At 40.0% G+C, this 26,369-nt stretch overlaps 3 protein-coding genes across 3 annotated transcripts; all 3 read right to left on the bottom strand.

The window, feature by feature from the left end:
• Nucleotides 1-83: 83 nt before the first annotated feature.
• On the bottom strand, nucleotides 84-12,213 carry LOC138617147 (choline O-acetyltransferase-like). Its single transcript, XM_069691907.1, has 15 exons — nucleotides 12,063-12,213; nucleotides 11,322-11,437; nucleotides 9,973-10,164; nucleotides 9,290-9,408; nucleotides 7,530-7,583; nucleotides 7,204-7,384; nucleotides 5,355-5,532; nucleotides 5,075-5,244; nucleotides 4,898-4,998; nucleotides 4,677-4,805; nucleotides 4,457-4,579; nucleotides 4,226-4,367; nucleotides 3,880-3,942; nucleotides 2,810-2,947; nucleotides 84-2,209 (listed from the first exon to the last, which is right to left on the bottom strand). The coding sequence occupies exons 2-15, from the start codon at nucleotides 11,364-11,366 to the stop codon at nucleotides 1,943-1,945; spliced, it is 1,902 nt and encodes a 633-aa protein (XP_069548008.1). The 5' UTR covers nucleotides 11,367-11,437; nucleotides 12,063-12,213; the 3' UTR covers nucleotides 84-1,942.
• Nucleotides 12,214-13,410: 1,197 nt separating this feature from the next.
• Nucleotides 13,411-15,855, bottom strand: slc18a3b (solute carrier family 18 member 3b). The gene has a single exon (XM_069691905.1). It carries the CDS (start codon nucleotides 15,297-15,299, stop codon nucleotides 13,731-13,733), a length of 1,569 nt encoding a protein of 522 aa, XP_069548006.1. The 5' UTR covers nucleotides 15,300-15,855; the 3' UTR covers nucleotides 13,411-13,730.
• A 5,853-nt stretch (nucleotides 15,856-21,708) lies between these two features.
• rgrb (retinal G protein coupled receptor b) lies at nucleotides 21,709-26,064 on the bottom strand. The gene is made up of 7 exons (XM_069691267.1): nucleotides 25,712-26,064; nucleotides 25,198-25,354; nucleotides 24,482-24,603; nucleotides 23,522-23,675; nucleotides 23,245-23,362; nucleotides 22,505-22,617; nucleotides 21,709-22,165 (listed from the first exon to the last, which is right to left on the bottom strand). The coding sequence occupies exons 1-7, from the start codon at nucleotides 25,785-25,787 to the stop codon at nucleotides 22,027-22,029; spliced, it is 879 nt and encodes a 292-aa protein (XP_069547368.1). The 5' UTR covers nucleotides 25,788-26,064; the 3' UTR covers nucleotides 21,709-22,026.
• Between the last annotated feature and the right edge of the window lie 305 nt (nucleotides 26,065-26,369).

Raw genomic sequence — 26,369 nt, 5'->3', positions numbered from 1 at the left:
TAGCTGGATACGGCTTCAAATTTGTAATAAAAAAATCAAAACGCTGTTAGACGTAATAGTTCTTGTTTATTTATGGACTTGTTTATCCATTGTTTTTACATGACAGATTCATTACAGCTTAAACTGATGTCTTCTATCAACAAAATATTTCTATAGCCTAAAAAAATAAATGAAGATTCTCTTTTCAAAATGATGAAGATATACTTTAAATGACATTAATCACCATCTACGAAAATGTTATCATGGATGAATTGCATTACTTTAACAGACTAGGTTAATACTATGTTGGTGTACAATAGATATGTAATAGCCTAATTAATATTCTTATGAATGAAACAAATGGAAAACCCACTGATTAACACATAAAAAACATTACATTCTTTTACACGTAGCACTCAGATTAGACAGTAAACACCAAATAGAAACACATCAAATTAACATCAAACATTAAAGACTGATAGAATATAACATCTGACACAAGGTGTGGAAAACAGCTCGCATTACTTTGCTTTAAGGCATTTTGTCTTCACTTTCACAATAGTTTAAGATTTCCACGTGGACGTATAAAAATACAGCTATCGTGTAAGAATAAACATGCACGTCTGTCGCTTATCGTCTTTTCTTTTGAGATGATCTGCATGGTTTCACATTCACGTTGGCTGATGATACATAGATACATAACACATGTGTCTCAGGACAACAAATGTCCTCATATTTTCAACCGCTAAGGACCACTGATTTGATTTTCTGCAACACGAGCCACCGTTGATTGAACAAGATCCACAATAGACTGAACATCTGTAGAGGAATCACAGTACAGTTTAAATGGACACGTCTGACCAGCATGCATGATGTAGATTACCACAATTCACGGTAATGTTTCGCATATGTCTCTGAATATCAAAAATATCAACTGTGGTTAATTTAATATAACCTAAGCTCCATGCATCCAATGAGCCGATATGGTAAATTGCACGTATACCCTCACTGCACTTGTTACAGATTTATTGCACAGAGCACCTACAGTATAACATTAAATCACTACTACCCTCATTCTACCTCTAAGTGCCAATACAAAACACTTATATAAAGATGAACACAGTGGTATGCCTCCGTCACCACTGGACTGTATCGAGTTCATCACACTTTACACATATTAGCTATTGCTATAACAGAGAATACATACATACAGTACAACGAGACGACTTCAAATGTGACACTGAAACCATATCACAGAACTCACTTTTCCCTCTAAACACATTATCGATAACCAGTTCTCTGCATATATCTTTAAATATCTTAAAGTGCTTCATCAGACAGATTTGACATAAGCACAACCTCTTTGGCAACCTCACAGTCTCAATAGACGACAAATGTACATACAGAAGTAAAGATAACACATTTCAATGGAGCTTACAGTACAGCTGATAACATTATGGCACACACAAAGTGAGGTTGGCAGGATCACATTTACAGGTTTTCATGATTGTTATAAGTCACTTTAGATATAATGTACGTATTTTTTTCTGACATGTATAATACATTACTGCTTTATGGTTGTTAGATATACATTGGGATCACTCAGTTGAATCACTCTACTATATCAGTGCTACAAAGCAGACATGGCTTCAGTTTCCTAAAAGGCAGCAGACCAGTTAGCTTCAGTCTACCAAGTCAAGCAGGGTCAGTACTGGACCCCAAATCATTCTGTTGTCCAGATCCAAAATAAAACTTGCTTTTCTAGTTTTCATTCATGTATTTTTTTTTTTTTAATATATTTACCTACCTATCGCTACATGTGAACTTTAAGGCTTTGTATTTTGTTGTGAAAGGAACACTATTGCACAAACAACAAGGACACATGAAGGTATCTCAACTACTGAGACTAAAGTCTAAGAGTGTTGAGTGGAGCAGCTGAGTGGGCGTGCTCCCTCGGTATGGCTTACTTCCCAGATTTATGAGCCCGGCCGGCTCCCTGGCTGCTCTCAGCCGGTTTGGTAGCGGCAGCGCTGCTTTTATTGCACAGGTCCCTGATTTCTAGCAGGGCTTCATTCAGGACTTTGACGAAAACGGCCGAGCTCGTCTCTGTGTTCTCCCAGAAACTAGACACGCAGAAGACGATGTGGTCCGACTGCGGGTTGTAGCAGGCGCCGTAGCCGTTGGGCACCACTGGGCCGTAGCAGCAGAACATTTCCACCGTGGTAGGAACCTGCAGGCAAACCCACATGGCCAGGGTTAGTCCAGTGCCAAGAGAAAAATAATCAGATGAGGGCTACAGCAATTTCCTTATGGCTTTAATTTGACGATTCTTTTTTCTGATTCATCAGCTTGTCTATAAACAGCCACAAAATACAGATAAATGCTCATTACAAGTTCCCACACCTCAAGGTTACGTCTTCAAATTGATTATTTTGTCAAACAGACAACCTGAAATTTTTTCCCAGATTTCCCACTGACGAGTCAGCTGCTGTGAATGTATAGTACAGCAGGGGGAGCATACTTCATAAAGTTTCTGAATGTGGCCATCTGAAGGAGTGTATATTAGTAAAAAGAAACATAATGTAGTGATTGTTTGAAATGCGGGGTTCAGATGCTTTTAGCAAAGCTACACAGCAATGATCTGAAAGCCAATGCAGCCTTTAAAGAGGACATAGATGACCTCCACATTTTTGTAAATTATGGTCAATAGTGTAAAAGTAATTATACATCTATTGTACTTACCATTGTCAACCATGAGCACCAAATGTAAAGTAATAATTTGATAAGAAATAATATTCTAATTTTGAATTAGAATGGGACTCTGTGTTACCTGACTGGTAGAGAGGATGAACTGGTTACTGGCCAGATAGGTCTCATCACAGAAGATCTCTGGCTTCTCCATGTTGAGCTCCTTTGCGATCCTCAGAAGCCCGAGGAGGTGATTGTCTATTGCCATTCCTGTAATAGCCTGAAAAACATTTTTTTTTTTGCTCAATCGTCACGGAGACTTTCAATTGGAGGCTCAATATGAGCACAGAAGTGGTTTACAAACTCAGTCTTTGATTTGTAACTTTTCCGCCATCATAATCACTGCGGCAGTTTAACCACAACAGCAACCGTTCTCCTTAGATTTATACACGATGTAGGACTTCAAGCTCACTCCTCATTAGGTTAGGTAGGTTAGGTAGTTACTTTATTAATCCCCGAGGGGAAATTTTTTTTTGCTATAGCAGCATACAGAAGCAATAAGATAATAATAGAAATAGAATAAAATAATAGAATAGAATAATAGAAAAGCAATAAAATAGCAGTAAATATATATTATATCAATTTTAGGGAATTAAATGATTGACTACGACTGTGATTGTGACTATGACTGTGCCAATTCACGTTTTCCTTCTTAAGAGTTAGTTGAGAAAATTGATGTCACAAGAGGCAGAAGATTGTTAACTTAGCTTAGCATTAAGACTGGAAGCGGGGAAATATCTAACTTGGCTCTGTCCCGTTTATGTCGTTGCCATGGCAATGTTAGCTGCTTTAAATGACCAGCAAAATTTGAATATTGTCTACGCCGAGCACATTTTAGAAAACAGTCAAATTCTACCTGATGGAATAGTGGTGAAAACAGAATTAGTTTTCATGATATAGCCGACAAGTTAACCTCTGACTAGACTGGCAGCAGTCCAGTGGCACTCTGGGTAATGTAGGCGCCAGGTTAGACCAAGAAGAGGAATTTGAGTAATGAAAGAAACATACCTCTGAATTTGATTTTTTTTTTTTTTTTTTAACTGTCTGCTGTAAGATTGGCAATCTCATAATAGCGTAATGCTAAATCTGTTTGCGTGTGAAAATGTTGTCTGTGACATTTACGTAGTTTTTAAATTGGCTTAAAATACTTACTGCGATTGTGTAATTTGTCTGGGCATTAATTGCAGCCCTCAAACGTTTCATCTTTTCTGAATCCTGTTGAAGATTTAAAAAAAAAAAAAAAAAAAAGTCATTTGAAGAAGAAAGTAAACACCGAGCATTTGTTGCATTGCACAGAAAGACAGCAGTACAGCCAGCCACTTTTTTTTTTAAACATTTTTTATAGATCTGTTAATTCTGCAGGGAGATCATCTGTTTGAAATGGCTCGCTGCGTTTGGAGAGCCAAGGTGGCCAGTCACACCTGTTTCATTTAAGCAGGCGTGATGGACAGTAATGTGGGAGTTAGTAATTGGGGTGAAAGTGAGAAAAATGACTCACAGTGAAAGTTCCCCTCTCATCTGTCATAGACTTAACAAAGGCCAGGGCCTCGGCAGTGGCTGAGCGAATGTTATCTACCCGACCTTCCTGGAAACGCCGAATGGATGCGCTCTCGTAAGTGGACACGAGCCTTCCACCGCATCTATCAGTATATGGCAGGATTTAAAAGGGTGTTTTGGTCGCAAGAATTTGTAATGACATTTAAAGACATCCATATAAAATGTACTTTACTTGTAAAATGCAAGTTGTAAGGCAACTTGTATGAAGGCGTCTGGACTCATCCTCTGTTTCTTGATAAATTCTTTTCCATAAACTTTGAATTGGAATACATCCATGTCGAGATTATTCACCAGCCTGTAGGAGAATAAAAAATACAAAAAAAACTCGATGTCTCCAGAAATACTAATGAACTGATTATGTTTGCGTATCAGTTAGTTTGTGTTGGTCTTGCCTCTGGAGTCGGTCTCCAGATGATGATAAGAGTCCTTGGATGTGAGAATTACATTTCCAGAGCAGCCTTCTTGGAGGGGGGAGCTCTCTTAAACTGGAGGACTCAACCATCTTGGAGGTGCTCCCTGTTCTGTTCAGAACAACAACACTTATATTTCCCTCTCTGTTTGTTCAAGACATGACGATATTCAATGAGTTATATCTTGCTGCAGGCTAACTTACATGTATTTCATCAAGTATTCAGAGCACTGCACCATAACTATCCCCTCAAATGGCGAGTGTTCACATACCACTCCACATATCCCGTCCATTCCTACAACAAACTGAGAGAAGGTAGATGAACTAATTTAGCAAATTTAAGATTAATGGAGGATTGAAGTGACTGGACTTTAGTCCTACCTGCATTGACTTGTCGTACCAGCGGTTTGCACCATTCTTTTCAGGGCCACCTCCATGGAGCATCAGCAGGGCTCTGTTGGTATCTCTAGGGTCCAGGCGGCTGGGCTCGTCCAGACACACCACACATATGCAGCTCTCGATCAGGGCCAGAGAGTCCCTGTTGGTTTGATCTGGGTAGAAGAAGGATGGAAGTAAGCCATGTCTTGAATTTAGTTGTCTGAAAATTGGTGGTTAAAAAAAAATAGACTGATAAAATTCAGAAAGTCAGTTGCGCTGAGACCTTTCGTCAGTGCGTCTCTTGCTTGCGCCCATTCTGTCCTCCCGTCAGATGTCAAGATACCGAAAGGAGGAAGTCTCTCCTCAGCGTTTTCTGACTTTTTCACAATCTTCTCCAGCTGGGATAAGATCTCCGTCTCAGTGAGCTGCTTGCCGTTTGCGACTATATCCAACACGAAAAACTAGTGAGAGAAATAAATTACAGTAATCACGTTACTTAACTATTCTACCACCTTAAAGACACATGCCGCAACCTGTGTCCTTGCCTACTAATGATGCTGAGCCTGTAGGTACTGTAGTACGGTATTCGTCCAGCTGAGATAATAAGGAGATTTGTTTTAAGGGCAGGGGCAGCTAAAAATGGCCAATTGCTACTTCCAGTATGGCTCCTCGACTGCAATCAGTAAAACATACGACTCAAGGAAGCTCTCAGACAAAGTGGCAGATTTAATCATCAGTAATGAAGTTAACTCCCCATATCTCCATAGAGACGGGCCCTTACAGTACGTGCTGCAGATTAATAGCTCCCAGAGCCATTTCCAGGTGAGAGCTCGGGGCTTTTTCCACATTAATTTGAAGTCACAATCCTTGAAATCATTGTAGTATCCTTGGACCACAAGATCTGCAGATGTTGTGTGAATGAGGACTTTCAGTTAGGACTCAGACACTTTGGGGGAAATGGGACGGTATTGGGAACAAACTACAGATTACAGGCAGGCTGGTTTGGTACATTGTAGAAAAAAACCTCACAAAACTCAATAAAACAACCACTAAATCAAAGTTTGTAACATCTGTGCATCAGTTTAGTTAAGATCAAATAAGAAGCACCCTGAAATATACATTTTCCATCTGTAACTAGGCACCTGTATGTATGAATATGTGGCAGCTTTGCTTTTCCAGTTTAATTCAATTACAGCTGTACATAGTTGTCTTTCGTTTTAGTTGATTAATAAGAATGGCAATTTTGTTCAGGCTCAAGATATATTTCTCTAAAACGTCTCTTACAAATAGAAAAATGTATTGAAAATTCACAAGGCCATGACCATTGAACAGTGTCTGTCATGACATTTTCTGTTTAGTGCTTCCTGCTCAGTCAGCCCCAGTTTGAATATCGAAAAAGACACTTTGCTGTCCCTTAGCAGATCGCATTACACTCGCCTATTTAGTCATGATGAAAATTGTAAAATGCAGCCATGCATACTCGGCCCTGGCTCTCTTATCCCAGCAGAGATTAAAATTATAGATAAAGTGATTATCCACTAACAGGGCTAATAGAAGTCTTATTTTTTTGTCTGTCCTGTATACAAAGGGTCTGTAAAATGGTGCAGAGCAGGTGTGGCAAAGGAATAGATGGAAGTTTTGGCAAATCTGTTATATTTTTTTCAGTCAGTATTTTATATCTTGTTCTGTATCATGCTTCCCCCTTTTTGGAGCTGTTTTGCATGATATATAGATTAAACACTTGTTTAAGTTTTCCAACCCCCTGTTGTGGGAAAAAAAAAAGAAAAAAAAAAGCCTTGTAATCAGGGCCAGTTATCAGGGTACAAGATGTTGACTGGATTTAAAATGTTTTCCTGTTATCTTTAATACATTATATTCAAAGATGTCACTGCTGACAGCACAGGTGGTGTGGTGGTTTCTTTTAAAGCCAGTTTATACTTTAAATAATGATAAAGAAATAGTAAATAGTTATCAAAATAGAAAGGCTAGTTTTCAGTATATTTTGATAAAGGTAATATAATATTAAAATGCCTTCACATTCACTTCTATTTCCTCTCTAATACACGAGACATTGTCTTTCATTAGCAGTGTGATGGGGTGTGAAAGGTCTCCTCACAGACCAGTGTCCTGACCTGGTTCTTGCATGCAACAATCATGTGCTCCGGCGCTGAGGAGGCTGCGTTCATCTGGACCTTCAGCGTGTCTGTCTTTAAGCCCGGGTAGCGGTAGGAACTGAAGAGGCGGTAGTACTGCTTCATGCACATCGGAGTCCCAGCTAGCTGGCCTCGAGCAAAATCCACAGGCAGTTCTCGCCTGGTAGACATTAGTACAAACATGAGAGGACTCATTATTATTACTCTTTATGTTTTTTTTTGTTGTTGTTGTTGTTGTTGTTTTTTTATCTTATATCCTCTGAGGCTTGCAGGGTGGCAGGTAATCCATTAGAGGTTGAACTTACGCATCAATGAGAGCCTTGTACTCCAACACTCCTCTGATGAGACGAGCAGTAAATCTTAGAAAAGTGAGAAGATTGAAATTTGAAGAACAGAGTGTCGAGTTTGCTGTAAAACACTGAGCACACGGGCGCGCGCGCACACACACACACACACACACACACACACACACACACACACACACACACACACACACACACACACACACACACACACACACACACACACACACACACACACACACACACACGCGCGCGCGGCGGACTGGCTGATGATTATTATTAGATTTACTCTCATCTCTCACAGGACTAGCAGTAATCACGTTATGGTAAATTACTAAAATACAGTGAGCGAGATTCGTGTGTTTACGTGTGCGAGAGAGAGAGCGAGAGAGCGCCGGTCTGTACGTGGGAGTGGGCGGTGTGGGCAAGTAGGGAAAACACAGCGCCTTGTCAGGTCTCATGCTGTATGTCATTTGTCTCGGTGTTATTACGTTCAAAGCCAGATCAATACGGAGGAGGCAGCCGCAGCGCACCACACCCCTAAATGAGGCCTGACTAGCAGTCTCTGCGGAGAGCTTGGCCCTGTCACTCCCAATCTAATAAGTGGCCGTGTCAGTAGATTACCAGCTGCTTTGGATGCTCTGGAAATATTCAGTTAGTGCCGTGTGAGATGAAAAAAGCGAACGTTGAGTTACAGGACTGGACAGACCAGTGTCATGTCTGGTGGACCACGGCTCATTTAATAATGGACGGAGATTCTCTCCATGACTGCAGTTCAGATCTTAATCTGAGGTTGCGTCTGCTGAGGGGAACATAAACCCTGTCAGCAGCTGAAGAGCGCAATATGTACATTATGTGTTGTTAGTGTTGTGTGCAGTACTCAATGTGTAACCGTTTATCATTCGATGCATGTTTTCACAGAATTGAGGGTGTACACTAACTTCAGGAGGCGTCTCTCTCCCTTCCTTTGATCGTTTTTGGAAATTTTCAAGTTATTGTGAGAGTTTCTGTGCAACTTTTTGCGTCTTTTTACTTCTGTTTTTGGCACAGATCTCCTTCATTTCCCAAATTTGACATTACTTTGTCAAAGAACACGGTGTAACTATGCAGCCTATCGGTTTTAAGAGGAGTTGCTTACAAATTTACACCAGTAGTGCGGAGAGAGTATTTCCAGAAGAAAATTAAGTATTTAATAAGTTTATTTTTAAGCAAAGATTTTAAAAGCTACAGCTTTCTTAAATGTGGAAAATTTATTATCTTTGTCGTTGGTTGAACAAAACAAGAAACTTGTAGTTCTCGGGTTGGTTTCTGGTAAAGTGGGGGGACACTTCTATGATTCTTTTCTGAAATTTCTTTTGACAAATCAACCATTCCTTTAATCAAAAATGTAACTGGCAGATTCATCAATAATTAGATGGAACTGTTGCATTCATGGTGTACCGAGGCTGCTTCCACAAGAAGAATGTGCTTCTTTCCCTGTTTGCAGTTGACAAAGATGCCCTTTCAATTCAATCAAGAAGTTTACATGGCTTAAATATTTCCATGTTCTGTTGCAGATATATTGTTGTATTGTCTTACATGTTGCTCTTTAGGTTAGTTTTTCGTTTTGATTGCTCTAAATCATTCTTTACTGTTTTTGTTCTGTCTTAATCTGAAACTCCTTTATCAGGTGTTGGTGCTTCAGACCGACTGAGGGAGGGTGGAGGATGTTCAGCACCTTTTTACAGTTTGAAGAAAAGCAGAACAAAAAGTATAGCACATACCTGAGGGCATCTTTCTGATCTCTGAACGTCTGCTTAGTAAACACCATGACGGGACTGGAGTTGACTGGTAGGGCCAACCTGTTGTTCAGGTACATGTCCTCCAGCCAGTACTCGTAGACCTAAATGTAAACACAGAGACACTTTTTGAGCATGTTGGACTCAAGTTATTACTTTCAGATTTGAGACCTGTGTGCAGTGGAGTAAAAAACCATTACAGTATATCACTGCCAGGTGAAAAGGGGAGTGGGAGTGTGATAGATTTCACCGAGCTGGATGAGTTGTGGACTGAGTGATCAGCCAGACGCAGGTGGAAAGAGTGAAGCAACAGAGGATGCAAAGGCTCAGATAAATCTTTATCACCAAGTGTTGGACTTTTTTCCATACAATACCAAAACTATTTCAATTATTATTTTCAAACTTAGTAGAGCCGATGCAGAATGCGGTCACCTATTGCAAAATGACGCAGAAAACCCATGAAACAATCCTTTTGTTTTCCGAATTAATGTTTGATGATCAAGAAAATTCTCCAAGGTAAAAACACATCCAGGTCCTCATAAAGACAAATAAATGTGTAAGTTCTTTATTGATATTGGAGGGAAAATCAATTTGGATGTGTTCTTTTTCCAGTTAACGCACCTACAACAAAGAGCAGCAGTGTTATACTGTTAGATCCGAGTGTTTACCCAGTTGGTCGTTTTGTCCCTCCTCTCTAAAAGCTTCTTCTGGAGAACCTCTCCGACACCTCCGGGAGCCCCAAACTTCTCCACGATGGCCTTTGTTTTCTTAAACTGCTCCTCCTTCACCAGTGGCTGGACGCTCTTCAAGTACGTGTCGAGGGTTTGTTTCAATGGGGGCACAGGGACCTTTGGCAGCGACTGATATCATAAAAACAACAGACTCATTAGAAGTAATAGAAGGACAACAGCTGTTCAACATTTTAATGTCTCTGTCCTGATTCAGCCTTCATTAGTTAAAGGAGTAATTCGATCACATGTTTTCTACATGCTTTTATCATTAGAGTTTTAGTTAATAATTCATCTTGAATGCTTTGAGGCCTATTTGTGAATAAATCCCATGGTCTCGTGGGTATTGTTTTCTAAGGATGTAACATACAACTTGATTATCTTTTCTATCTGATGTTTAGTCATTTGCATATTGCTATTGTGAAATAGGAATGGGGAATGGCTCATGGAAATGGGGATTGAAGACATTTTTTGAAGGTGTTTAATCAGTGTTCAGGAAAAACTAAATCCACACTCAGTTCAGCACCGATAGATAGATAGATAGATAGATAGATAGATAGATAGATAGATAGATAGATAGATAGATAGATAGATAGATAGATAGATAGATAGATAGATAGATAGATAGATAGATAGATAGATAGATAGATAGATAGATAGATAGATAGATAGATAGATAGATAGATAGATAGATAGATAGATAGATAGATAGATAGATAGATAGATAGATAGATAGATAGATAGATAGATAGATAGATAGATAGATAGATAGATAGATAGATAGATAGATAGATAGATAGATAGATAGATAGATAGATAGATAGATAGATAGATAGATAGATAGATAGATAGATAGATAGATAGATAGATAGATAGATAGATAGATAGATAGATAGAGATACTTTATTAATCCCACGAGGGGGAATTTTGTCATCACAGCAGCATGTACAGGGCAAAGCAATAATTACACAATATAAAATAGAGGTAGTAAAAATATTAATAAAAAAAAATGCACATTATATACAACTTGTATACAAATAAAAAATAGAACAATGTGTGTCCCATGAAATACCCCTGAAAGATGAAAAGCCTGTTGCTGTATCTAATTTTCGCCCCTAGCGGCGGGTTAGTGAAGCTGGCGCTGTCCGTGGTGCTGAAATTCAGTGGCGTTACTTTGCCAACTTCAGCGCCGCAGACAGACAGCGCTCCCTATTAAATCCCTCCGGAAAAGGAGTCCTGCTGATGCCGACAAACCACTTTAAATGACAAAGAGTGACATGTTCTCATACCTGGCTGTCTCGGTCTCTGGCTGTCTCTTTCTCTAAGATTGGCATGTTTGCAGTCCCGTCCAGTCAAGGGAAAATAATCTGGAAGCCCTCTGGAGAGGGTTTGAGTTCAGCCTTCCCTGCGAGAAACATGTCAAGACATTTAAAAGATAGAACAGGAGAGTTAGAAAAAAGAGCAGGAAATAAAATTAGGCCTATTGGGAAATGCAGCTTCATAGTGGTGTGAGTTGAGTGAGCCAGCAGGCTTCCATTCTTCATCGTTTTGCAGCCTAATGCAATTTGCTGCTTGTCCTTGAATTCCAGCTGCGCTCACCACTGCAGAGATATCCATCTTAAAAAAAAAAACCTTTTATATATATATCTCTCTATTTTACAAATTTATTCCTAAAGTGAATACAAATTTTGCCAACAAAAGGTACATTTAAAAAAAAAACTTTTTTCTTTGAATGGATTTAAATTCTAAAAGTAAGAATATCTTAAAGAAATACAGGCTATGCATGAATAAAATTGCGGGCTGGATAATGTTGTATCATTGGACGCAAATAAGTTTGTTGGAAAACAAATCAAATGATTAGATGAGAAAACTTTGTTTTCAGAGCAAAGTGGATAAAACCACTTTTTAAGATAAATAATCTTCCTCGCTGTAAGTAATTTACAAAGCGGTTGATATATATATATATATATATTTTTTTAAGATGAACTCAAGTTCCCTTTGTTATTCTAAGAGAGATAAAGTTACCATACCTGATCAGCGCCGCGCTCAAGAGGTCAGAGAAGTGTTTGGAAGTTGTCATTTCCTCCCACGTCCACGCCGTGAAAACCCATATCAGAGCGAAGCTGCGTTCGGGCGCCGGACTTGTCCCACGTCGTTCCCACGCCTCGGCATAAGGCTGTGGCTCCACATTAAAGCGCGCCGTGGAAAAGATGCTGAAGGTGTTTGCGGTTACCTACCCCCTTGAGGCAAGAAACTCCTCCCATCGAAATCTATTCGCGGAACATATTATCTGACAGCTTGCTTCCTCCCTCCCGCCCACACCCGATAATACTTTTAATGTATATATATATATATAAAAGGGCTGAGAGTCGGTACTCGGTTCCTCATTCAGACGTCCCTGTGACGGCCCTGCGGGTCGACGCGACAGTTGTGTTGCTTTTAGATAATGAGCTTTCTGCACAGTCTCCCCGCGTTGTTTCAGACGACGTGTGGAAAAGAATCCGTTTTGCTGCTGAAGCTTAAATTTCTGAACTAAGTCGAGCTTGGATTTGTTCATTTTTTGTTGTTGTTAATATTGTGACAAAAATGCCCACACTCCCATGTGTTTGCGCGCGCGTGTTTGATCGTTCACCGAGAGAAAGCTGTCGCTTGATGAAATCAAAAGTTAGAATAAAACTTTTAAAAAAATCAGTCATTATTTTTTTCTTTCATATTATTTCATCTTTTATACAAATCTAAATTACAGTTCTTTATTCCGTGCGCGGTGTTTTAATGCTTATTGTACAGCAGTACGGATTTTCAATCACATCATCTAAATCCATGTTGTTTCCAACGAAATAACTTTTAATTTGTTTGAAATGAAAATGAAATCACCGCTGTCACACAGATCCAAACAGAGATTTATTAAAACGACAACTGTTAAATGAATACATATTTGTTCATTTTAAGGAGACTGACTTCATTAGCTACGTCTTGACGCGCGCACGCACGCACAGACACACACACACACAGACACACACACACACACACACACACACACACACACACACACGCGCGCGCGCGCGTTGTAGAGGTCCACGCATGTTTTAACAATTTACATTGTGCATATATCCACATATGTACAAAATCCAGTTATAATGATACATTTAATTTTAAACAACAAAATGAAAAACAAATCAGAACAAACAGGCCCACTATAGTTACAAAATAAGAATTCACGAAATTTTTAACAACAAAAAAGAGGCCTTTGATGTGCAAGTAAAAAAAAAAAAAAGTCATCAGAGACTAAAAATATAGCCTATTTTGTGTACCGTGGGGAAATGTGCTGCTTATAGTTGGTCCCATATAATCTTGTACGCACATTTATCTATTTATATCTTCTTTTTTTTTCTTCATATAATACTCAGTAATACACACAAATTCAACAGTGGCAGATAGATCTCTCACAAAACTCCACTTATACGTCCATGACAAACGCTACATACACTTCGACACAATGAAATCACAGTCCAAAAAAAAAAAAAGAAAAAAAAGAAACTTTGGAAACAGGTCACACAATCATGATTTTGGTGATTGGGTGTTTATATTGCACATCGGTACTTACATAAAAGTTAAAATCACTAGATTATGACCTGCCTGCCTCACCTACACATCTCCCCGGGGGAATGTTTCGGATTGGCGGTCAGAGTGTGACCGGTCTAAGTGTACTCCGGACCGGATGACTCCTCTGACAGGGACCGCTGTACTCTGAAGGGGTCGAACCCATTTTCATCTACTGGCAGGCAATTCCCCGCCGAACTGTAGCCCTTCTTTTTAGCTCTCCTCTCCTCCATCTTTATAGTGTCGTACAGCCCCTGCGGAGCTTCCTCTAACAGGTTATCTCTTTCTGAGTAGGACGGTTTCATTTGGCACACGTTGCGCAGCAGCAGCAGGGCTGGTGCGTAAAGCACATTGACGAGACCCATACCCAGGTTAAGTTGTACAAAACCCAGAGTGTGCACGATCTGCCCGGCTACTATAGGACCCATAGCATATGCGACAGAGTAGGAAATATCTGCTATAGCATAAACACTACCATACACAGAAACATGACGCACGTCGACTAAAAACGCAAGTGTCGGCAGCAGGGCAGTGTCTACCAGCGCAATGCCAAAACAAATGCCGCACAACGGGGCGATAAGCTGCCCAAAAGTTTTGCATGCAGGGACTGTGCAGGAGCTCGCTCCTATGATAACCATACCCAAAGCTCCGTAGAACCACTGCAAATGGGGATGCTGTGCTGCCAGTTTAACTGTGATGTACACACCGAGGACATGAGGGAAGAATGCTGGGAGCCAGGTGAGTCCCATTTCCCACTGAGAGGAGTGCATGGTGGTCTCCATCCAGTTGGCAATGGTGGGCTCTAGAAAGGCAAGGGGGATGTTGCACACCGTGAGCGCCCCGGCCACCACAGCTATGTAGGGGTCAATCATGAGTCTGTATATGGGGGTGCCGACTGGCATGTTCTCTCTAGTCCTGTTGGAGAAGGGCTTGATCACGATCAGCACCAGAAAGCCGTCCGCCAGGCAAATGCAGGCGAGCACGATGAAGGGCACTTTCTTGCCCACGAACTCGTACAGGACACCCCCGAAGGGAGGCGCCACCAGGCTCCCGAAAGAGATAAACGCCAGAGCGATGCCGAGCGCCCGGCTTCTCTCTCCCTCTTCCGTGTATTTGTCTGCTATCATCGCGATTCCAGAGGTGTCTGCGAAAGCAGACCCAAGACCCTGCAAACTTCTGGCCGCAAAGAGCGTCGCATAGTTCTCCCCGAAAGCAAATATGCAGGTGGAGAAAAACATGACAGTCAGTCCAATGAAAAGTGGGATGTCATATCCGACCCGGTCTATGAAAGTTCCCGACAGCGGGTTAACTAACAGCTGGAGGATGGCTTTGGAAGCAAAAAGTACTCCTATCTGGACATCTAAATTGTTCTTGTTGCTTTTGTCTTGGCTTGTGCTGTTGGCTGAAGTGTTGGGGTGCATCACTACGTGGACGTGCTCTGACTGCTCACTCTCCAGATCAGCAAGATAGTCTGGAATAATTGGCACGATTACCATGTAGAGCATATTGTCCAGCAGGAGAGCCACGCAAACAATCACTAATATGATCCGTCTTTGCCCGTGAGGATCCCTCATGGCGGTGCCCAACTTCTTGGTTCTTTCGCCCATCTCGGACAGTTTTAACGCGGCTGATTTGGCCAGCCCGGACGATCCTCCTTCTCCATCCATGGTGTGCTTTTTTTTGGTATGAATTTTCGATTCAAAATTGTGGTTGTGCTTCTCCCGTCTGCTGCCGAGCTTTCAACACCTCGGATGACTCATTGGTGTTTTCTCTACATTGATGTAATGCTCTCCGTCCTCACCTCGCCTGTGCGTAAAGGGAGAGGCGCAGAGGAACTCGGCTGCTTCATCGGTGAAGATGGCTCTCCTCAGCTTCCTCGGCTTGTCCTCGGCTCTGCCACATCCGATGTTGTTTCATGATCTCCCGAGAAGTGACGTGGTGAAAGCGTAGAATTTCTGCACCTTGCAGAGGTTTCGGACACTATTCTTACATTGCAAAGTTTAGGTTGAAGATGTTTTGTTACTTATTTGCAACAAACACGACGCTCAAACTCTCTCATCGCTGTGCTCATACCTCCCATCACCTGTGGCACTTTTGCGCTCTGCTCTGAGACCACGAGTGACTTCGTGGCCATTGGTGCACATTAACCCGCAGATTCGGCGCTATTTTTGTCCTTTTTTGTCTCCCCTTTTCACCAAGAGCTATGACGCATCACCAGCTTGCCCCCCAAGTGGATCCCTTCGCCACTTGCCTCCTTTATGTTAATTCCCAACCATGGCAGCAATCACTTCAACCAATGAGAGCCAGTGGGCACCACAAGAGCGGGGATGAAAAAAAAAACCCGACACTCTTTCTTCTTAGTATGTGGCTCTTGACTTTGGTGTAATTGACAAACAAAAAAAACAAAATCATATTTTACGTGTACTTATGCACATGAGTTTATGAATCTTTTCACAAAAGTTAACATAAAATAAAAACAATAAACTCATATAGCACACAGAGACTCCTCTGAAGAAAAATCTAAATACCAAAAACATAAAATAAAATAACAAAACAGACTATTTGCCACAAAGTCTCCACATATTTTAAACATTATTCAAGTCAGTAAATGTGTCGCTGCTTCAGGAAAAGTTTGTAGTTCAAATCTTAGATTTTCTGTTCGACAAAAGACCCGGTATGGCGGACACGAAATCATTGACCCACCACTGCAGCAGCTGAACAGACAGGCTTTGGGCAGATTGTTGACAAAAAGGTTTTCTGAAAGTAAAATAGTCCTACAGTTTATTATCTTCTTAAAACGTATCCCAAACCCCCCCCCCCCCCCCCCAACAAGATAATAACTGTAACAGTAAAACTGTATTTACATGAAAGACTACTGCATGCAGCTCGTAAGTGGAACAGGACGGACAGTGTGCAGATTCATTCAGACACCGGCGACACCTTGTGGTGCAAATATATAGGTGCATGCAAGAACCATGGAAATCGTTGCTGTACCTTCAGTACACTGGGTGCTCTTCAGTAATAAAATAACTGAATTATTTACGTGATTACAATCAGTGAATCCTCGTAGTGTGACCCATATCGTTTAAAATGAAATGTTTTACAGATGTTTTATTATTTAAAAAAAAATACACAGATTCTGTCCCCTGCAGTTATATTGCTATTTCAGATTAGTTTGTTTTATTTTTTTTTTGTAAAAGAAGAAGAAGAAGAAGAAACAAAAAAAATCCAGCCTCCTGTTAAAAATAGAAAAGATATTTGTTTATTTATATATTTGTCTTAGCCAGAGCTCTCACTTTTTGCCACTAGAGGGCAGTAAAGACTGACAAATAATAACAAACATGCAATCCATGAGTTAACTGTAAAACGAGTAACACACTAAAAGCCAAAACACAGGACAGGAGCCTCCGCTCTCAGACACAAGACAGAAACAAAAAAACAAAAAAATCTCAATTAAAGTGAACTAAATCAAAATAATATAATGTTTGTTTAACTTAGAACACAATTTAACAGGCCTATATTCTTAATTGCAATCAGTTTATTTGTGGAAATGTTTACCTGCACATCAAACTCTTTTGGTATTTGTCTCCTCAAATACAAAAATAAAGTTTGGCCTTTTCGGGTCATGCTACGACCATTACTGCTGCTGCGACTAACGACAAAAAAAATTCTTTAAGACAAACAATCCATGTTTAAATTTGGCCTCATTTTCCAGTTAATATGAATTGTTGCAGCATTTCTGTTGTAGAATTTTGTACAGTAACAGCATATTGGAGGATCCTCTCAGCAGACAGTAGACTCAGTGGTGTGTTCAGTGGATTATTTAAAACTGAAAAAGGCAACATTAATACACCAAAAGGAGGATTAACACACCACTTGAAATAACTGCCCAATTTCACTAATGAGAGAGGCCTGGCACTGCAGCAGCCATTACATAAACACTCTGTATATTATAGTCTCATACTGAAGGCATGCTACACTTTTCACACAAAAAAAAGTACAGATAATATGAGTGACATTGCAGATATGCGACTACATAGATAATCTCTGATAATTTATCATCGTAACTTGGCGGAGTCAAGAGTGCTTTGAATCTTGGATGGCTGCTTGGCCGCTGACATGAAGACAATACAGCAGAGAGGTTTAATGAACGAGACGAGGACAAAGGTTGTAGAGACATCTGGTGACGTAAATATGATCCAATCCTTGAGAAATGATTTTCACAGGAGACATGTCGCGTCGTTGACCCCGTCTGTGGTGCAATAAAATCTAAATCTCAGTTAACATCGATGACCTAGAAACCATTGTGATTTATGAACAGATACAGCATTATGTAACACATAACCAAGCTTCAGATCGTGTTTGTTTCATGATGTGACACATCTCCTTCCCCTCTGTGATACAATCTGACCTGTGGACTCTGATGTATAATGTTTAAAGAATGAGCTCCTCTGACCTCAATAAGTAGCTGTGACCTTTGACCTTTGACCTTGTCTCTCTCTCTCTCTTTTTTTTTTTTTTTAACACGAGTAAACACACTCGTTATTTAAGTATCCTTTAATATATACATCCAGCACTTTTGCTTGGCTGATCAGTAACTCGGGAGATTGTGCAAACAGTGTTTTCCCTCAGTTGACCTCTGTACTTTCTCCTGCTCAGATTGTTTCTCAGCAGCCGATCTTGTGCATTTTATAAGATCAGGTGCTCTTAAATCATCATCCTTATTTTAAAACAAACTGTACAAGTTGAGAGTTTGGAATTAATAAACCTAAGATATATTGCCGAGTTGTTTTATGTATGTTTGTACCATTCACATTGGAATTACAGTTGCCATTTCTGAAGGATAGTGTAGCACAAGTATAAGCAAAGATAATTAGTATGAGATCATCTTGGGATTTCATTTGACAAACAATCATGCAAGAGAGCAATCTCGAGGTGCTTGATATATATAAATATATATATAAATATATATATATAAAAAGGTTATTAAAAAAACCTTTTGTGCTGAGGAAGAATCTTATAACACAAATAACATGGTGAATTCTTAAAGCTCATTTTAACATCTCCCTAATGAAAATATGTGTTTCAGTGTTCCTGTTTCAAGATGAGCTGACCTGTTCCAATTCACTACTATATCAGTATTAAATCATTTAAATGAGTGATTATTTCTCTTGTTCTGCCTTCATTTTTATAGCGCGCTAAAATTAAGAATTCAAAACAATTGACTAAATCATTATTTGCTGATATTCAGTGTGTTTCACTTGTCACAGTGTTTCTGAGACCCTGAGGAAACTCATAGCCTCTGTGTTTATAAATTCGCTCCTGTGACCTCGTGTCCTGAGGCTCCTAAGGTGAAACTCTGACTCTGACTGACTAAACCTCTCTTAACATGTCGCATAGCTGAGCCCACGTGTGTTTGAGTAAGGACAGATACTTTGTGCTTACCTTGTGGGAGGATCTCAGACTCAATACTGCAAAGTGTTGTAGTCAGATTTACGTGTTTGTACAATGCGTTGGACGAAAGCTCAGAGAGGCTATATCTGTCTGTGACATGTTGATCTCCTGTCCTCCTGTGAGCTTCCTGTCAGCTTCTATTTCTACTGCTTCCTATGCAGCTCTGACTGAATTAGACCCCCCAGTCCACACACACTATATTGTAATCAGCCATCAGTCAAAGGGACAATTGTTTCCAAGAATTTGTTGCTAATCTGTTGGATTCTGCAGTCTTTCCTGTGAAAAGCCTCCATCATCTCAGGTGAATGAAGAGCAGTAGTTTTGAGGAAGGCATGTTTATGCACAATATTTTAATCTGTGCTAATGAGTGGAGTTTGTCATCTCTTTTTCTCCCCCTAACTTCAGCTTTACATCTTACTTTAAGCTGTTTTTTTTTTTTTTTTAAATTTAGGGTGTAGAAAGTGTTGATATTGATAAAACTCAAGACCTATCTTTTTAGACGGGCCTTTAATGGCATTTTATGTATTTATTTAATTGTCTATTTATACATCTTACCTGGTTTTACTTCTTGTTATATTTAGTTGTCTACTTACATTTGAATAGAATTTTCTTTATACAGCTTGGTCTTTTATAGTATTTTTCTAAGTGAATTTGGCAGTAGATGACTGTTCAGGGCCTAAAAAAAAAAAAAGATAAAAATTCATCCTGAGCGTCATTTCACTAAAATCTAAAGGTGGCGCTGGAGTTGGAGGATCACCAACGCTAGTGGGATTCTGGGAACCAATATCAGTAGTCCATCCTATATTTGTCTAAAGACCTCAGTGGCGGATCAAAAGTGGTGGACTGACTGATGTCAGCATCCCCACCTAATGTGTTTTAATTTGAAATACGTTAATTTATATGTTTACTTGCTTTGATTTCAAATGGATAACTCGAACTGGAATCAAATTGTTAAGATTTATGCATTGATTCAGACTCGTCTCCAACTACATTTTAAAAACCAAACTACTGATTTCATACTTTGAGGATTTAGCGTCTTTCCCTCCTGACCGATAATCCCTTGATTACAAGTGCTCTTATCAACTTTAAGGGATGCCTTCAGCTGTGGCTGTCTGCGAACGCTGTAAGTCGAGGGTTGAATGCAGCGGCTTATTCTTCTAATTTAAGCAGCCAGCAGTGTTATTTCGGGACTCTCTTACTGCATGACTGTTGCTCATTATGATGGACACCACCTCCGCAGAGACAGGCAGCCATTGATGATGAGGGGATTTCACCTGCTGACGACTGAACTGTTGACAAGAGAGTGAAGTTAGTGTGACAGAGGCTTTGTCTCACTCTGGCTTATTTTTGGGACGGATGAGTTCAGCTCAGAGGCCACGCTGCTGGAGTTATTTCTTCTCCGTGCCCTTGCTGCTCCTCAAACACTTGTACATGTGGCATGTAATCAAGAGCAAATAGCAATGTTAGAGTTCTGCCAAATCAGCAGGGATTAAATGTTATAAATAGCTGTCTAACCACCTGCCTACTTTTTAAAAAAAATGTTTATCTTAAGGTTTTACTGGTTTGATTTCTTTATTCTAACAGTTAATTAATGCAGTGTTCCATATGGCACACTTCTCTTAGCATACTTACTAATAGTGCTCTTGCATGTTCGGACTCCGACTTGTGAAATGCAGGAATTTCGACAGGTTAGTGCCGTTTCAAATCTCTCACTGCTGTTCTGCACCGGCCGGGGAAAAAAAACCGCAGCATGCGAATACACCACCTGCCAAAACATCTCCAGCTTTAATTATTTTACCCAGAAATTAATGTGTTGTCGTGCCCTCTGCATAAAACACTCAAACACACTGATGGCTTCTGTCCAGAAGCAGTAGTGAAAAAGAAACACTTTTGTTCGGTGTTCAGAAACAACTGCAGCTTTCTCAGAGGCCTTAATTTGAAAAATCTCTACGTAGGCGGTCCCACCCCTTCCTCTACGTAGCCGAGATGGCGACCGTTTAGGGCGGAAAAAGGTCCAACGTTTCACACTTCTTTTTTGGACCGTTTTGAGTGCATATTCCCTGTACTTGTAGTGCACCACTTGAACGCACTCGTGCACTCAAAATAATGAGTTTTATCACGCAAGTGCACCATGTGGAACACAGCATGTCTTTACAATGTGCCTGAAAATAAATGACTGTAGTCTGCAATTCCTCTTGACTAGAAAGGCTTCTGCATCTGTTTCTGAGCAAAGTGCAAAGTAAGTAAGTTAAATAAATCTGAGCATGAATACACAATCAAATTTATCTGGAAGTTAGGTAGTGTGAGATTTAAATAAAACGACAACATTTACCTCCCTAATTATTTATCAGTTGAATGAATTTCAATGGTCCGCTGAGTAGAAAATGTGGTAAAGTTCACGTTGCCTCAGGCGAACACAATGAATGCGTCCATACTATATATAGATGTTACATCACTGCCACCAGTCTATTGAAACACACACAATCCATTAATCGGTTTAGTAAGTGCTTGAAACAGCCTTGTTATAAAAGTGCTTCCGAGGACTCTGGTCACGAGTAGAAAAAAAGCCATCTTACGTACAGCAGCTCGGTTATCGAATGGTTTTTAACACGGACATTAGAAGAACGGAAACAACTGCGTTTATTGTGAGTGAACAGACGGAGGATCGGAGCAATGCAAACGTTAAATCGGATAAACTACCCGCAGCACATTTTGTAAATGTACATAAACCCCTCATTAGGTGTGGTGGAGAGACTGTGCTGAGTTTCATTCATGTCACCATGGTATGAAAATAACAAAGCTGTACAGACATCTAAAAGGCTTGGTGGTGTTAACTTTACAACATCTTAGGATGTGAGTGTGAAGGACGTATCTTAAGATCAGATGATGGTTTTTGGATTTTTGCCAGAGCCTGTTGAGTTTTTTTTAGTTTTTTTAAAATTATTTCTTCTTAAGAACTGGTTCAACAATCTTCTGTCCGGTGAGGAAGTGCCAAACGCCACCTCGGTAGAACTCATTTCCAAATGAGTAGAGGAGGGCATTGAAGATAGGATTTGTCTTTGCAAGAACTGGAAGCACCTGCAAGAGAAAACAAACATCTTCATCATTTTTTTGATACTTAAAGGATCGTTGGGAGTTTATTTGAACTTAGCCAAAACTCTTCAAACAGGACCTATCTTTTTTTTTTTACCAGTTACAAAAATATTGTACTCAACAAAGTAATTAACACAGGACCATGGTGACATCACTATAGTAAACTTCAAACAGGAAACCAGCCCTACTTCACTAGAGAACAACAACTGGCTGATTGTTTTAGAGGGTTAAAATGACCAGTGTTTCCATCGGTGACCTCTAGTGGTTATAGTAATTATGACGAGAGCAAAGTGGTAGATTTTAATAAACAAAATGAGCACTCCCCATTCTTAGCTTCGGAGATACGACCTTCACGTTCTCAAAGCAGGCGTAGATACACATGAGGACGTAGGGGCCCCAGCACATCAGCATGATCCTCAAGGGCAGATTGGTGTTAAACTAGAAAATACAAGTTCATTACATGTTACAAAGTGGATTATTGAATTTCCATGACATAGCACGAACGATAAACAGATGCAAACATGTTTGGTTTAATAATGCGAGTTCTGCTCATCATCTGGTAGTCATGCTGAAGAAGCAGACAGACTGGCTACACGCCTTTGGTCATCTCATGGTGAAAAGCGTGTGTGGCCCACACAGGGTTGGAGTCTAATATGATTATGGATGGAAACAAAACAAACCCACAGCCATACCCGAGTTTCTTATCTGCCATCCAACTTATGATACTTTTAAAAGACTAAGTTGGCTAATTAGACTTGTTTACTTTTTAGCCGGGACTGAGATGAGAAGATAGATATTCCTTTCTGAGTGCTAGATATAAAACTACATAGCTTAGCATAAAAACTTGGGAAACAGTTCGCCTCCCAATCATCACATTTCCGACAAAATATCTGATGTTCTCTTTCCCCTGTTGATCGCAGTCTTTTGTACTTTTCACCAGTAATCAACAAGATATTTGTTCAAACTCGACGCCGACACAAACATTCACATGCCGACGCGCAGACCGCAGGTGAAAAGGGGTCAAACGGCGACAGTGGATTTAGAGATGAGTTGCAGCACGTTTACCCTGTATTGGTGAAGCTTCTTGAAATGTTTGTGGATGGCGTCATAACACGACAACATGGTGACAGCTGGGAACGTCAGGTAGAGCAGCACCAGGGTTAGCATGTAGGTGATAAAGTCCCTGTTTGAAAAATCACATCGAACATGGTCAACAGTTGTGAAAATGCTTGATGCAGCTGCTGCTTCTGAAAGCATCTCTTAAACAGTGCCCGCTGCAGACGTTACACTGACAAACGACAGGAAGCTGATTAGCGTCGTTGCTACGTTTCTATTTGTCCACCTGTCTCCTCTGGTGTAGTCCAGCGTGCAGCAGGTCCTCATGGGCTCAAAGTCATAGACGCCCCATCCCATCAGAGGGACAGCAGCCCAGAAGATGGAGAGAATCCAGATGATGCTGGTCATCGTCAGAGCCGTGCTCCAGAAGAGCTTCTGTCCTGCAGAATAAAAACATGCTGGATGTCTCAAGGATGTGGGAAGACGTTTGATAACGATTTAAAAAGAAAACAAGTTTGATTTGATTTTGTTTGGTTTTCACTACAAACACCAGCAGGTGTGACAGAATCTGAAATTGTCCTTTTCTTTTTTTCTTTTACGATTAAACCTCTTAAGAATAAAGCTTCAAAGAAAGTTCTGAGTGTTAAGATCATATACAAATGGAGTCAAATTATTTTCCAAACACCTTCAATAACTATCATCCAGTTTGTGTAATACTGATAATGAGAAGGGTTTAATGTGGTTTACTATAAATAGTTAATTTAAAATATGTCTTAAACTGTATTAAATTGTTAGACCCTTGAGAGCAGTGCATGTAAACACAACACTGACGTATTATCACCTTATAAAGTTGATACATACATATTAACGTGTTAGTATATACAGCCAACATAGAGTAACATTGGCATGCATTCAGACTCATGGTTTTAGCCACCAGATTAAATTCAAGTTTAAATTTTACCCCATTTTTAACTCTTCTATTGGGCTTTTCATCTGCTGAATGCTCTACCAGGTTCACTAGCTGGTTTGTTTGTTTATTTATTACTGGGCAGAAATTACGATATAACATGTCGTCATTTTACCCAAATAGACTGATTATAGCATCTTAAACCAAACAATAGAAAATGATGTAATTATGTTTTAAGAACTCTTCTGGGCATCAGATTGAATTTGACTGTAATCACTGGTGCAGTACTGGTCATTGGTTGTACTCACGGGTGCAGTACTGTTCATTGGTTGTACTCACTGGTGCAGTACTGGTGATATCTGTCCCAAGCGACTGCAGCCATGAAACTGATGGACGCGAGGACCGATATCATCCCCTGGAAAGCGTGATACTCACAACCCTCTTGACCAAACGGCCAGTTCCTCAAGAAGACAAAGAAACTTGAGTCATTCTCAAACAATGCAGAGGAATGTCGCCTTTACTCAAGTAACATAAACACTGTTATATATCAGGCTGTAAACTTACATGGTGCCATTTGTTCAGTAATTGTGTGCTAATTACAGTATACACAATACATACACACTGTACAGAACACTGGAGAAATACTCAAGCACACAAGCACACCACCACAAACGGGATTTTGTTTGTCTGGCTATGTTTGATTACCTTTTTCCCTGCTTTACTCAAAAAGCAATGAGATTACTGATTAAATAAAAGTTTTTAAAAAACAGGAAACTAATGCCGCTTTACTTTTTCCTTCACACTGCCTTTAATTTACAGTGTTAGAAGCACCCTGTTTAATAACTTCCATCAGATTTGCTTGTGAAATGTGAACTTTTCACACTGAATAAAGTGGATTGTGGATTTGACTGGATTATGAAACCAGTAGGCTTATTTAGCTTTAGCTGGGTAATGTCGAACACTGGACACTTCTGTTTAAATCGGTAAAGAAATGTAGTACCCACACATGACAAAAGGGGAAGGAATGAATAAAGCGTGTGTCTTCTGTTTGATACCTGACATAGCTGGCATACGCAGCTGTGAGTCCATTGATATTCAAACTGAGGTCGGCCAGAGCAAGATTGAACACGAAGAAGTTACTGGGATTTCTCATCTCCTTCACTGAGAGATAAGACACGATACTGATGGCATTGAGGAAGAATCCGAGCAGGCCTGAAAGTGAAAACAATGAAGAAAGAGATTTACCCTTTAATATCAGGCGTCTCATTTCATAACATCTGTAACCAGTCTGGTCCAATCACAATGTTTTTTTTTTATCCTAAACTTTATAGCCCAAAAAGTTGCAAACATAAAGGAAAATATTTAAAATATCTTTTGAGTCATTTTGGTATGGAGGGTGTAAACTTGTAATGCTAGAAAATTGAAATCATTCATTTTACTGAGAAAAAAAAAAAAAAAATCTGCAGAATTTAGGATGTTTTTTTTTCGGTAGCTGGACATTTCGTTTTAGAGTGAACTGTCCCTTTAATTCTCAGTAACGTCACCTGCCGTAACGCGTGGTCCACTTACCCCCGACAAGAAGTGCTGTGCCAAATGTAAACATATCAAACTCCGTGAATCCTTCTGGTAACGTATACGCTGCCATGTTAAAATGCAAAAAAAAAATGTCACTTTGCACAAAAAGACACAGAAGTCCCGCTCCGTCACGAACCACCGTCGCTGACCTACTGACGCCTTATAAAGGCTCTTTCACGTGAAAAAGCATAAAGGGACTAATCTTAGTAAAAAAAACAAAAACCCTTTTGAAATCCCCCGAAGAATGTCCTAACGAGCACACTTCCTCCAAAGTTTCTGGTCGCAGAATGTTTGCGCGTTTTCTGCGCCGTTCAGCGGAGAGATCAAACTCCCCTTCTTCTGGTGTACTTAGTTCAGCTTTTGCTGGTGATAAGGGAAGAAAATGGAAACATGGGAAATGTTGTCTTAACAGACCGGCTGCATTTCAGATGCGATGACCTCATTACTTTTTTTTTAAATTTTTTTATTTGGATCTACGAGTTTACAAAAGTGGTCGCTAGTCTTTGGAAAATAAACAAATAAAAAGCAACACTATCAATAGAACAGAAAAGGACAGAAAAAGAAAAAAAAAATCCCATTTAAAAACAGCCACAATTTAAGGTTCAGCAACAACAGAAACACACACGTGAGATTCATTTAATTTAGTTTTTGT

This window comes from Brachyistius frenatus, unplaced genomic scaffold (assembly GCF_029030835.1).
Source record: "Brachyistius frenatus isolate BFR_SWC_R1_liver_20210118 unplaced genomic scaffold, ASM2903083v1 Contig_11, whole genome shotgun sequence".
Classification (NCBI taxonomy): Eukaryota; Metazoa; Chordata; class Actinopteri; family Embiotocidae; genus Brachyistius; species Brachyistius frenatus.
This window is presented reverse-complemented; position numbering and strand designations above follow the sequence as displayed.